Source organism: Dermacentor silvarum, chromosome 5, assembly GCF_013339745.2.
Source record: "Dermacentor silvarum isolate Dsil-2018 chromosome 5, BIME_Dsil_1.4, whole genome shotgun sequence".
NCBI classification, from domain to species: Eukaryota; Metazoa; Arthropoda; class Arachnida; order Ixodida; family Ixodidae; genus Dermacentor; species Dermacentor silvarum.
The window spans coordinates 19,290,843-19,303,581 of record NC_051158.1 but is presented as its reverse complement, the minus strand read 5'-3'; the positions used below and the strand labels follow the sequence as shown (position 1 = coordinate 19,303,581).

Sequence of the window (12,739 nt, the reverse complement as noted above, 5' to 3'; positions counted from 1 at the left end):
TCGGACACGCAGTTAAGCCTTTCAGCACTCTATGTTTCGGCATTCGCGACTAAACACATCGAGCATCGACTCCTAGAGCCCGCGACTAGGCATTTCGCGCATTGGCACTTGGGACTGCGCGGCTAAGCATTTCGCGCATCAGCACTTGTGACTGCGCGACTAAGCACATCAAGCATCGACTCCTCGAGCCCGCGGCTAGGCATTTCGCGCATTGGAACTTGGGGCTGCGCGACTAAGCACATCTATCGTCAACTCCTCGAGCCCACGGCTAGACATTTCGTGCATCAGCACTTCGGACTGCGCGACCAAGCACATGAAGTGTCGACTCCTCGGGCCCGCGCTTAGGCATTGTTGTTGCACAAAATTGTTTTTCTGCATTTCTAGTCGATGTTGTATTATGTCTGATTGCATAAAACTATTCTCAGTAGTCTACAAGTGCTATTTACATTGGCGGATAAAGTCTGTTTGCAACATTTTCTGCTCTGGGCACGCGAGCTAAATGTCTGTCAGTCTGTCTTGCTTGTGCCCATTTCCTCTAAAGACGTACTTAACTATTGTGTAGTAGTTAAGCCGCACCAAATGTCATGCACTTGCTTTTCTCCTGCTCCAACTGATCCGAAACACAAAATTTTGTGCTACAGAACTGCTACAAAATGCTAATGTGGCTGCTCCTAAATTGCTACAAAACAGCCTTTTTCCTGCTCCAAAAATTGCTCCCGTTCTTAAACTGGCTGGACCACCACTGCAGGTCGCAACGCCACCTTGCAGTTTCTGCACCACGTCACTGTGTCATTGGATTTTGATAGTGCCCACTCAGTCCTAGTTCGTTTTTTGTTGGTAAAGGCGGACTATTTTGGATTCTGAAAGTGTTAACAAGTTTCAAGAACTTTAATATGCCACTACGGCCAAAGTAGGAAAAAATACTTTGAAATCCATGATGTCACACTGATTGATGTACCAGCACTGGGGTTTTGGCGCAAAATTTAAAAAATGGCACTTTAACCTTCAGGATTGCTTCTAATAGCCACCTTATTATTGCAAATTTAATGCAAATAAAGGTTTGAAAAAAAAATTGTTTTGCGTTCTAAACTGATTTAAGTGTTTCTACCAAATGTGCTCTTCTCCTTCTCCACTCCACCAAAGTGGAGGGAGTTGTACAGTGACATCTTGGCATAACAAATTTCTCAGTACTGCCAAAAATAATTTGTTCTTTTGAAATATTGTTATAGTAAACCTTGTAAATTAGCATTCAGAATTAATTTGACAAGAGGAATTCTTTGTATGTGCTATGCCTGTAGTGGCATTTATACCGTTGATCGGTACAAATAAAAACGGAACACTACACTAGATTTATTTTAAAATAAGTCGGCTTCAATATTCACCTGATGCATGCCGTAGAAATTCTGGAGGCCACATACCTATGTCTGCATTCGTGTACACTGCCTGTGTGACATCACTGCACATGTGTCAATGGCAACAGATGCAAGATGGCGATAGCAGACAGAAACAGTTTGACACGTGTACTGGGATGATGCACTATCTTTCTTTCTGTCAAACTAGCCCAAAAATTATAAACATAAGTGCAAAACCTTTTAGAAACTGACGGCTACTGGCAGGACCAATTTGCATTGACATTGGTGCGATGTGGATGAATAATAGCACACCTGTCTCGGTAGTTTTAAATTAGGGCTTTGTGAATATAGGAGGCTTTCAAGGCATGTTTAATACCTGTGGTTAGAATCTGAAAGGAAAATTGAATGTTTAATTTTTTTGACTACCTGTTGCGATAGCCCAATGGCTATGTATGGTGTTACGCTTCTGAGCTCGAGCTCACAGGTTTGATTCTCGCCACAGCGGCAGCATTTTGGTGAAGGTGAAATGCAAAAACGTTTGTCTGCTTATATTTAGGAGCGCATTAAGCAACTCCAGGTTGTCAAAATTAATCCAGAGTCCCGCACTACAGAGTGCCTCACAATCATTGTGGTTTTGGCACCTAATATCCATGCCACACGGGCAAAGTAAAGTGCACATTGAGTGCACTTTGCGGCTAGTGTCATTCGGAGGCTGCCTGCACAGGAATGCTTAGCGACACTCACCGGCGAGTGTGTTCGGCAAAGTGTGTAGCCTCGTTAGCAATGAGTAAAAAATAAGTAAAGTATTATTGAAGGAAGAGTCGGAAGTAATTTTTAATAACATTGTTTTAAATTGCTAAAATTACAAGATAATAAAATGTGCCACATTGCAAAAAAAAAAAACACCAAAAAACTACTCTTGCTCTCAGGCTGTTCACGACCACACCGGGTAATGGCAGCGCAGTCGTTTTGACTGTTGCTGTTGCCATCATTGCCGGCGCTTGTAAAGGTGGATTGTAAATGTTGCTTCTAACAATAATAAACTGTTTTCGTGCACACATATTTATATTAACAAATATGTGCTTTCCCCTCTGACTCTCGATCGCCATGGCCATCAATTTTAAAGAGCACTTTTTTTTTCGTGTAGCAGCGCGTTGCCAAAGTGCACTTTACTTTGCCCGTGTGTCACAGGTATAAAACCCCATAATTAAATTTTTATTGATATGTTTTTTACTGTCTGGCTTATGGCTGAATCTACACTTCATAATTATAGCTGCTGTTCCATATAACAGCAGTTATTCAATAAAACTGCTGCATATGGTCCACCAAATACTTGAATTGTTTGCTGTACCTTAACTGGGAATTGAAATGGACGTTTGCTTCTTACTCTTTTACAAGCGAACAGATGAACATATTTCTACACTGCGCATGATGAAGGAAATTAAATCTTTTCTCTCTGTCTTATTTGCTATCTCTCCATGTTTCTTTTTCCATTTTTAAACAAAGTAAGGAATTTGAGGTCCAATTCGATATTTGAATCCTGTACATTTTAATATTACGTTCAATAGCTTTGCTATTTGAATGCATTTATATTGTTCAGTACCAAGTGCTGGCAGGCAGGAAAACTTAAATCAAAGTACATCTTCGTGGCTACAAAATCGAATCACATGGCTGCCATGCTGTCCCCAATTTACAGGGTGTCATGGTACATTCTCGATGATGCTCAAATAATAACGCAAGTTCAGGAATGTGCTACAATAATCGGTATACTCTGGTAGGACAGGCTTGTCTTTCAACATCCATCTGGCTATATTTGAGATACATGAACACTATGACGCCACAAGCGTTTGTCGAGCAATTATATATGTGTGAATATTAAACTACTGGGGTCCACTAGCTTCCACTTCCCATGACACTTGCTAAGTTGTCCTTGTTTGCTCCCCTGTTTGGTGTCTGTGTGCACTTGATTTAACAAACATCACAACATGTTTAGTTTGGCTTTTAAGAGCCCTGTGGCTATTGCTGATTTTTGATTTAAGGCTGCATGATAGTAAAAGTTGGCATCCAGGTGCCATATTGATTGATCACCTTCAGAGATACTTTAATTTTTGCATGACGTGGCACAGTGCCTCAATCGAGCAATGTGTGTTCTGTTGACTGCCTGAACTAGTCACTATCAGCTTGAACTGATATTTCTGAAATTGATCTGGAAAAATGGCCTCAGATTTTCTGCATCAGGGTAAGCTTCCCCCACGTGATAAAGGAACACCCGAGGATCGCGGGGGGGGGGGGAATTGGAAATTCTCACCGGTCAACCCGGAGTGGTGGGCGGCATTTCCACCGCCGCTCACCGTGTGGGTTGCCTCAGAACCGTCACTCACGGAGTGACGGTTCTGAGGCTGAAATATTAGCAGAAAAGGTATATATGAAAATCAAACTGTTTATTGGGCGAAGTAGCGTGATTACTAAATCGCCTGCCATGATAGCTCAGTGGCTACTACATTGCACTGCTGTGCACAAAGGCGTGGGTTCAATTTCGGCCGTGGAGGCCTCTTTCCGATGCAGGTGGAATGCAAGAACATTCGTGTACGATGCATTGGGTGAACGTGAAATGAAGCCCAGGTGCTCAAAATTAATCTGGAGATCTCCACTATAATGGGCCTTATCATCAGATCGTGGTTTTGGCACGCTATTAATTTTAATAGCTAAATCGAATCTTGCTGCTCATGTCTATCCACAATTTATATGTGTGTCACTGAATATTTCAGAGCTGTGCGTGGTGCTCACATAAAATCTGATTAGATAGGCCTTTCTTGCTATCAAATCAGCAACAATATTCGCAAAGTTTCCAACACAAGCAGCACTTGCATGAGACCAATAACAATGATAATTTTGTCGAAGTGATCACTGGCAAAAAAAAACAGTGCATGTGTGGCAATATGGCACGCTCCCTGAAAGTTTTGCCTGTGTGTTTGCATGTGTGTGTTGCACATTTCTGTGCTAAGACAGGTTTAGCTGAGCGTCGCTTACGGTTCGCTCCGCCTACATTTCACGCACTCAGGCACTGTAGAGAACTGCATTGGTTTCAGTTAAGGCACGTGCGCCTTCCAGAGATCCAAGCAATATGCAATCAGCTTGGCTGGAAAATGACCGAGTTAATTGGACATTCCGCTCAATTGGCTCGGCAGCGGAGCAAGGGTCAGGGTTCTCCATTCAGCTGCCAGCATGAGTGTTGCATTCGTGTGCACTAACGTTCCTGCTGAATGGCTGAGCAGCTCGGCTGGTCTGAGTGGAGCGGACTGTAAGTGGTGAACTAAACATCTGGTGTCTGTACAGCTGTGCAAAGTCACCATGTTTGGGTTTTTACTCCAATCAGTTATTATATAGTATGCAGCTGTTGTACCAGTGTAGTAAAATGTCATTTTGGGAGCATAGATGTGAAGAATTATGCAATTTCAGTTGAGTGCAGCTAAACATTTGAGCTAATATGAGATTTTAGAAGGTGTTATCCTAATAATTTTAATGTCAGGGAACTGCCTTACATTTAAATAACTACAGCTGCCTCTTGTTTGCAGCTGAATGCTATTTCATAGCTAAATGTGTTTGCTGCAATGTTGCATTTGGTGCAAAGCATTAAAGGAGGAGTGTGGTCTTGGGCCAAACATTTTTTTTTTCTTTTAATCTTTAGTGTTTGAGTTCTGGTGCTGAAATCTGCGGATTTGTGTAATTTTATGTGCCCATTTCTTATATGGGGTTCATTTTTGTTGATCTCATTTGTTTCTAATTTTATGCAACCTTCCTTTACTAAACGTTTCAGAAATGTTTGCATAAGAAATGTTGCTCAAATTTCGCTAAGCAAAGTATGAATGGCTTCTGCATGATTCACGAAATCTAATAAGACCAACTTTATTGCTCAGTGCACCCTAGAACAACGAAGGCTTCGAAGTTGACACCTTAAATGTTTGGTCTAAGACCCAATTTTCCCATTAAATTGTTAAAGTGGTACCAGCTGCAGCCGTGTAAAAGTTATCCAGGGGTTTTCACTTCTTCACGAACATGAGTTAAGCTATGCAAGTTGACGTGGGAGGCACCGTCTTACCACGTGTGCTCTGTGGTGTGCAGTGCCATGCGCAAGTTCCTCAACATGGACAAGCATGCGATGGAGAGCCGGGGTGACACCCTGCTGGACACGGCACACCAGAATGCCATCACCCTGGTGACACTGGTGCAGGGCGAGCGGGACAATGCATCACGTGTCTGCACCCAGGGCATGGATGGCAGGCTCATCCTGTGGGACCTGAAGGTGTGTTGGGGGGGGTGGCTTTTGTTTTTCGTGCCTGCTTCACATGAACCAGTCAAAGGACAGCTGCAATGACATTGTGCTTTTGCCTAATTCATTATTTCTAAGCAGTCTGTCATCTCATGTCATCACTTGTGCCCTGTCCGCAAATAATTAATGCCTTTATTTGTTTTTATGTCATTGATATTGTTTCATTATGTCATTGATATTGTCATTGATATTGTTTCAACAAGTCCTACAGACACTCAATAAGGCTTATGGTGCACAAACACACTGCACAATGAAAGCACAGGCATGAATAGCTAAGCAGTCGTGGCATGTTCAGCTGTCTAACTGTACAGACTTGCCTGCGATGTGATTTTTAATGAGCATCAGATAGTCGGGAAGTTAACGTATTGCCCATTTCTAATGCACCCTTGACCATAATGCATCTGTCAACACACTTTTTATACAGCATGGTCTTTCAACCTGTGCAACCAGTTTTCGAGTGCTAATTGCATGTGATGCTTCAATCTACTTTTTGTGAAATCTATTTTAAATTAAGCAATTATAACATCTAGTGCATGTCTTCTCAACCACATTTTAATGCTAGCCTACAAGGCTGAGGTTCAACTTTTGCCTTATGTTGACACTTTTAACACGGAAACGAAAAATGTCCAAGGAGCCCGCCAATATCTGCCTTGTGCATAAGCAGCAGTACAGCAACACGGTGCTATTTAGGAAAAAGAAAAGAAAATATACCTCTTCCATAGGCTGCACACTTCAAAACCTCAGTGCACAGATCGCCCAAAGTAGTGTATTCATTTTCATAGCACTCATGCGTTAGAAGACTTGGTGTAAATCACGCTAAGCGCCACAATAAAAATTGAATTTCTAGAAACAAGCACTAACAAAGCAAAAAAAAAAAAAAAGACATTTTTAGCCCTTTGTTCAGGCACATTTTTTATCTCGAGCATGCTTACTGTTGTTTGGCACTTGTGTTCTAAATACAAGTTTCATTTTATAACTCACTGATGACATGTAATATTTGAATAGCCCATGCAATACTGCTTGAGGTGTTCAAGGCATAATTTGAAAACTGGTGCAATCATAGAAACACGCTAAAGATGAAGTCATCATTTTTAATGCCAACAGTGGTGTGTTGCTGATCCAGCCTTTGTTTTGTTTCTGCTCTGTTCAAATGTGCACAATTCTTCATGAAGATTTTCTTTTTTTCTTTTTCTTTTGACCCCAAGCAGACTCTGCAGTCCTCCATGGCAGGCATGCGCATTGTCTGACCTTCGGTCATCGCAGTAGCTGACCAAGAATGTGGCCGGAATGGTCCACTCTACCGGTCTAATGTTGGCAAAGGACAGGAAGTGTGCGCGTGACCCTGCCGGAAAGGCGGAGGGCGGACAGCGACACCCTTGTGGTCCACGACAGTGAGGCAGTGTCTTCCATGCGGACGACAAGCCAAACCAGACAGCTTCCATGCAGACACGCTTCTGCCCAAGACACCTGCATCAAGGGAGGGCTGTGTTGTTGAGTTCTTTTTTTTTTTTTAATCGGTAACTTAATGAGAACATTGTTTACTGAAACGATTTGTGCTGTTGGTGACTGTTGTCTGTGAGTTCTTTTTTTCCATCCCTTCTTTGCTTTTTTTTTTTCCCACTAGAGTATGTTTTGAACGCTCACTAATCTAGTTGTTTCCTTCACCATCTTCCCGGTGTATGCAAGATAATTTGTGGGAATTGTGTGAAGGACACACTCCTCCAATTTTATGAAAACTGTTTTTGCAGTTTCAAACATTTGGATCCAGCAAGTGCAGAAAAAGTGCAAGCAGTATGCTAGTACTGTTCCCCCTCTTTGTTATTTGTAGGCTAAAATTCGATGCTGTTTGTGATATTGAATAAATAAGTAGTAAGTACCACAAAAAAAGACAATTGCATGTTATAACAGAAAGAAAGGGGCCTAAGATATGGTCTGAGCAGTGTTAGTGCTGGCAAAATATTTTGTAAAAACTGTTACAGCCAGGCTATTCTCTGTGTGTCATGTATGCCCCCACTGTTCCAGGATGGATTCTTAAGTGTGCATTCCAGAGTACCCTAATCCAAATCTCATTGCGAAAAGTGTTTTAATCATAGCAAAAATTCTTACTGGGTATCTAGTGCTGGAAACAATGTTAACATTTATGTGGTTACTGAAACAATATGTGTGTCATTTTTGCTACAGCTTTGTGCAGATGTTTGCATTTGATGGCCATTTTAACCCCCAAATGAATTCCAGAAAAATGAACCAAGTTTCCAAAACTTTTTTTATGTTGTCATAATTTTTTCTGTGTCATTCTGATTCTGAAAATGCATTGCTTGATTGGTTTCTGGCTGGAATTAACACAATCATTTAAAAAAAAAAAAGCTGCTCTTGAGGCTAACTTTTCCTAAATGCCGACTGTAACTCGTCTTTGGCAGTGGGAGCAGCACAATGTCGAGGCTGAACGAGTCTGACTTTTCATTGGTGATACTGGTACAACCTCTCGTGATGAGTACAGCTTGGGATTGGGGGTTAAAGGTTTAATGAGTTCTATGGAGGCACTAAGGACAGTACATTTTGCAATGAAGCAGAATGTTTCATGCCAGTGTTCTAATGTGCCATGATTAGACATTTTAAGATGATGCAGAAGCAGCATAGCGTTTCTTGAAACTCCAATTGAACCATATGTTGCAGAGCAAGGTGAGATTGCTACGAAGTGGGCAAGTTCTTCCTGATGGAGGAGCTTGCTGAGGAATCCGTGACATAATAGCAAATCGGCAGGCTGCCTTCCAATAAAATGCATAGAATGATCGAGATGAAGGAGCAGACAAAATAAGACAAATTGCTGTTAGAAAATCTGGAAAATGCAGTTCTAGACAGCTGCATCAGGAACTCCTGTACCAAGATTGATTAGAAAAAGAGAGGTGTGCTGGCTGAAAGCCACTGCCTCCCAATTCTCGTGTGGCTGCCTTTAAAAAGAACAGGACCTCAGTTGTCTGATGCAATGCTCTGTCTTGCCATCAATTCACGTCTGCTACCTGCCAGCATCACAAAGCAAATGGCACCCTGGGCAGAGGTAATGTAGCAATTTTGATTTTTCCTTTTTGTTTTTTGCCAATGGTCCAAGTGACACTCCACCTATGTTATTACCAAGATCAGTCGGTTGTGAGCAGTGAGTGACAAGAAAGGAATAGAATCGCATAAGAGGAGCTCTTACATTATACTGGTCCAGGTTAATCGGACTTTCTTTAATTATGAATGTAGATTGGTTACCACAACTTGTCGATATCGCAACGTGATGCACCATCTGCAGTAGTATAAATTGGCAACTGGCACTGTTGTGTGAATCCACCGTTAAGCAATCAGTGGAGAGCACAAATCTGCTGTAAACCAAACAGTGTGAAATGTATCTGGGTGTATGGAACAAAAGAGCGTGCACTAGATGAACCATTTGAATTCATTAAATCACTTCAAAGTTCACAGTAAGCATGTGGAATTGCAGGCTTTCTTTCATTCCTTCCTTATTTAGTATCAAGTGAAAAGGTTGTGTGAACATTCGCCCAGGGCTGGCTTTTGGTCTGGTGTTTGCCTTGCTTATGGCTTTTTATGTTGACATCTCTAGTTTTGTGATCAAATTATAGGCTCGCTTGGTGCTTTGATGCATTGTAGTTGGACATGTAATTCATTGCAGTTTGAGTGGCACCGATTGCTTAAACTGTCATCACATGCTTCGTGATTGGACACTTCCCTCAACTGTGGAACTGATAACATTTATGCTTTTTCTTACTAGTTCTGCTCAGAAATGCAAAAGTAAAACACGCAAACAGTAATGTATATCCTTGCACAGATTTACTGCAGCAAAGTACACAGTGGTGTCAGTGCAAGGCATCTGTCATTAGGATATATGTATATATGCTGTGGGGATGATCTTGCATATTGGACATGAAAAACTAATAACAGAATATACATGTATAGAGCGTTGCTCAGCACTGGGAGAGAATGTAGCTTCTACTTATTCTGCTGGGAAAAATGATGCTTTGAAGCAGTCTATGAGAACCAGACATCTGAAGAACATATATCAAACTTGAACGTAGGACATGCATGATAAAAAACAGATTGTCAATCATTCATAAATTGTAGAGAGCAATTTGCGTAGCTCCGATGTGTTGTTCTTGACATGAAAACACAAGTGACATGTTCACCTCTGCAATCTTTTTCAAAACAGTAGCAGTATCTTGTACAATATAGCAGTCATTGACACAAATTCATAGAAGTGGAATGGCACTCGGAAACTTCCTCACTAGTGCCATGTCACATTCAATTTGAGGACTTTTGTCAAAGTTTACTTCCCCTGGATCACTATTTCATGAAGTGTGCTCAAGTATGTGTACGTTGCTAGGGCTAGTCTAGAATTAGCTGTCACATCAAGACATAAGAGAGCAGGATTACTGCTGGCCATCATCCGCGGTGCATTTTTTGCAGCAACACTAATATGTGTCCTATAGGACTGCTGTACGACTTTAAGTAACATAATACAACATAAACATTTGATGGGTTTGTCACATCTGGGGTCGCATTCTTGTGTGATCACTTTTGGTAATAGTATCACTTTCGCAACGTTTTGCAAGAATCTGCGCTGGTTGTGGGCAGGGCAAACACGCAAAAGGAGCTCTCATTGGCACTTGTGGGCTGAGTCTCTCAAAATCTTGCGAAAGTGACACTATCGTTGAAAGTGATCGCCAGAGAATATGCCCCCGGGTGATTGTATAGTTTGATGCATTCTCAAGGGCTGCAACTTCATTTTTATGCATGACATGAAGCGTGCATCGTGATGGAAGCTGTGTTGTAACTGTGCAATGTGTAGCAGCTGGCATTTGCCCAGCTAATATTAAATCAAATTGTCACATTTTCTCGCCTGTTATAGACGCTTGAGATGACTACAGCTCTTCTGGCATCAGAGGATTCTCAGCAATACCCTCGTCTCTTTCGTCGTTTTGTATTGCACTGCAGATTATGGCTACATTCTTATATTTTGTACGGTCGATGGTTTTCTTTTGTCACGACAGTACTTGTTATTGTGGGCATTTCCTTCTCCTATCACTCTGTGCCCAGCATGGACAAAACAGTAGAAGGCCAGCTGCAGCTTTGGAAGATCACTGCTTGGTTATTCTTTATCTTGGGTTTCTGTGGCCTCCGTGCCTTTAAAGCTGCTGGTTGGTTGGTTGGCTGGTTGATCCTCAGTGCAATTAACTCTGGGAGATTGGCCAAGAACCACATGGTAAAAGCACCCAAAAGTGATACAAATTTTGAGAATGAAGCAGGAATTCTGGATATAGAGTTATCTGATGCAGATCTGCATTTAATAAATAAATATTACTGTAAGGGAAGATGTGAATAAAGATGGGAAGTTGGGAGAGTTGGTGACTAATCATCATACCATGTGGGTGAAGCAGCGCACTGACCAAGACAAGGCGGAGTGCGTCGTGCATTCTAGTCTCTCCGCCTTGTCCTGGTCAGTGCGCTGCTTCAACCCACATAGTATGATGAGCAGGGAATAAGAGGAAAATAAAATTTAGGATGAAATAGTTCCTGTCTCGCATAGGGAATAGAATATGGCGAACTTCGCACCATGCTAGTGTTTCATCCTTACCCGCCGTGGTTGCTCAGTGGCTATGGTGTTGGGCTGCTGAGCACGAGGTCGCGGGATCGAATCCCGGCCATGGCGGCCACATTTCAATGGGGGCGAAATGCGAAAACACCCGTGTGCTTAGATTTACGTGCAAGTTAAAGAACCCCAGGTGGTCCAAATTTCCGGAGTCCCCCACTACGGCGTGCCTCATAATCAGATCGTGGTTTTTGCACGTAAAACCCCATAATTTAAAAAAAAATTGTTTCATCCTTGTACTCCACTTTTGTGTTTTCTCTAGTGTAATTTTCAGTCTGGAGATGATGTTTCGACATGACCTATTAAAAATGCAGTCTGTCTTTTTTGTTTAAGCACAGGTGTTTGGTTGTAATGATAATTAAATTTTATGAGTCACTGCCACCAGTTTCCGTTTGACATGTGAATGGTGCGAGTTACATTTGGTGGCATGGCATAGTGGCCAAGACATCGTCATTTTGACTTGCATCATTGTGGTTTGAACACAACAACTGCAATTGCACTTAGCTTTTTATTTTTTTAACTAGATTGTGTGACAATCTATGCTGCATTTGGTCAAGATCACATTATAAATATAGCTTGCTAAAGGAAATGCCCACAGGAATAGTGATTGTTGTGCGACATCAGTGAACCTCAATAGGTTTAAAATGTTAGGAAAAATTGTTGACATTTCAGGCAGTTTCCTCGTCGCTGTAGACATTCCGAATCCAAACTGCTCCATTAGTATGCATGTGGTAAGCAACTGAAGTTGTGAGCTGTTAACGTATGGCCAAGGTGTCGCTAGAACAGTTCTTGCGAAATAAGGCAAGTGCGAAGCATACTGCAGTAGCTTGTAAGTGAACACATTGCTTCAGCACATTATTTTTGTGAAACAGCAAACTTTGGCTATAAAGTGCTAGCTTGCACAGTCTATGAACTTGTAAATTACATGCACTGCTACGCTGTTGAAAGCTGACTACCATGGCGACGTATGCTGTCAAAGCTTTACTGTTCGTGGCATAAATTGTTGAGAGTGTCGCTGAGGCTTCAGACTTGAAATGGTTGGCTGTGAGAACAGCCAAATTGCTTATTTATTCTTCCAGGTGTTCTGCATCTGTGATTCTTTGTGCACTGTTTAAAACTGCATCTCGGATGTTTTGATGGTCGTACCTCCAAGCTGGACACCTTGGTCTCGAGGTTGTAAGATAATGACAAATAAACAACACATGCCTTTCTTCTCCGGGCTCTTACTGGTGTGAGTGGGACCCCCCTGTTTGTTTACACAGCTGTATCGTCTGTGAGGTCTACACACATTAGCCAGGTGAGAATGATACTTTGCTGCACCAAGCAGCTGTGACGGCTTAACATGTTTACTGCGGCAGCAGTTTTGGATGACCCAAGTATTGTGCATCATGACCTTCAGGTGGGTCACGTGTC

At 41.9% G+C, this 12,739-nt stretch overlaps 1 protein-coding gene across 3 annotated transcripts in view; it reads left to right on the top strand.

The window, feature by feature from the left end:
* The window catches only part of LOC119452989 (actin-related protein 2/3 complex subunit 1A-A), a 43,697-nt gene extending 31,158 nt beyond the window's left edge, over positions 1–12,539 (top strand). For all 3 annotated transcript variants that reach the window (XR_005192171.2, XR_007466981.1, XM_037714956.2), the window contains 2 exons: positions 5,475–5,655; positions 6,891–12,539. Coding sequence is in view for 1 of the 3 variants with exons in the window: in XM_037714956.2 (XP_037570884.1) it covers positions 5,475–5,655; positions 6,891–6,929 (220 nt within the window). In the remaining 2 variants the exon portion in view is untranslated. The remainder of the gene's footprint in view (positions 1–5,474; positions 5,656–6,890) is intronic.
* The last annotated feature ends 200 nt before the right edge of the window (positions 12,540–12,739 follow it).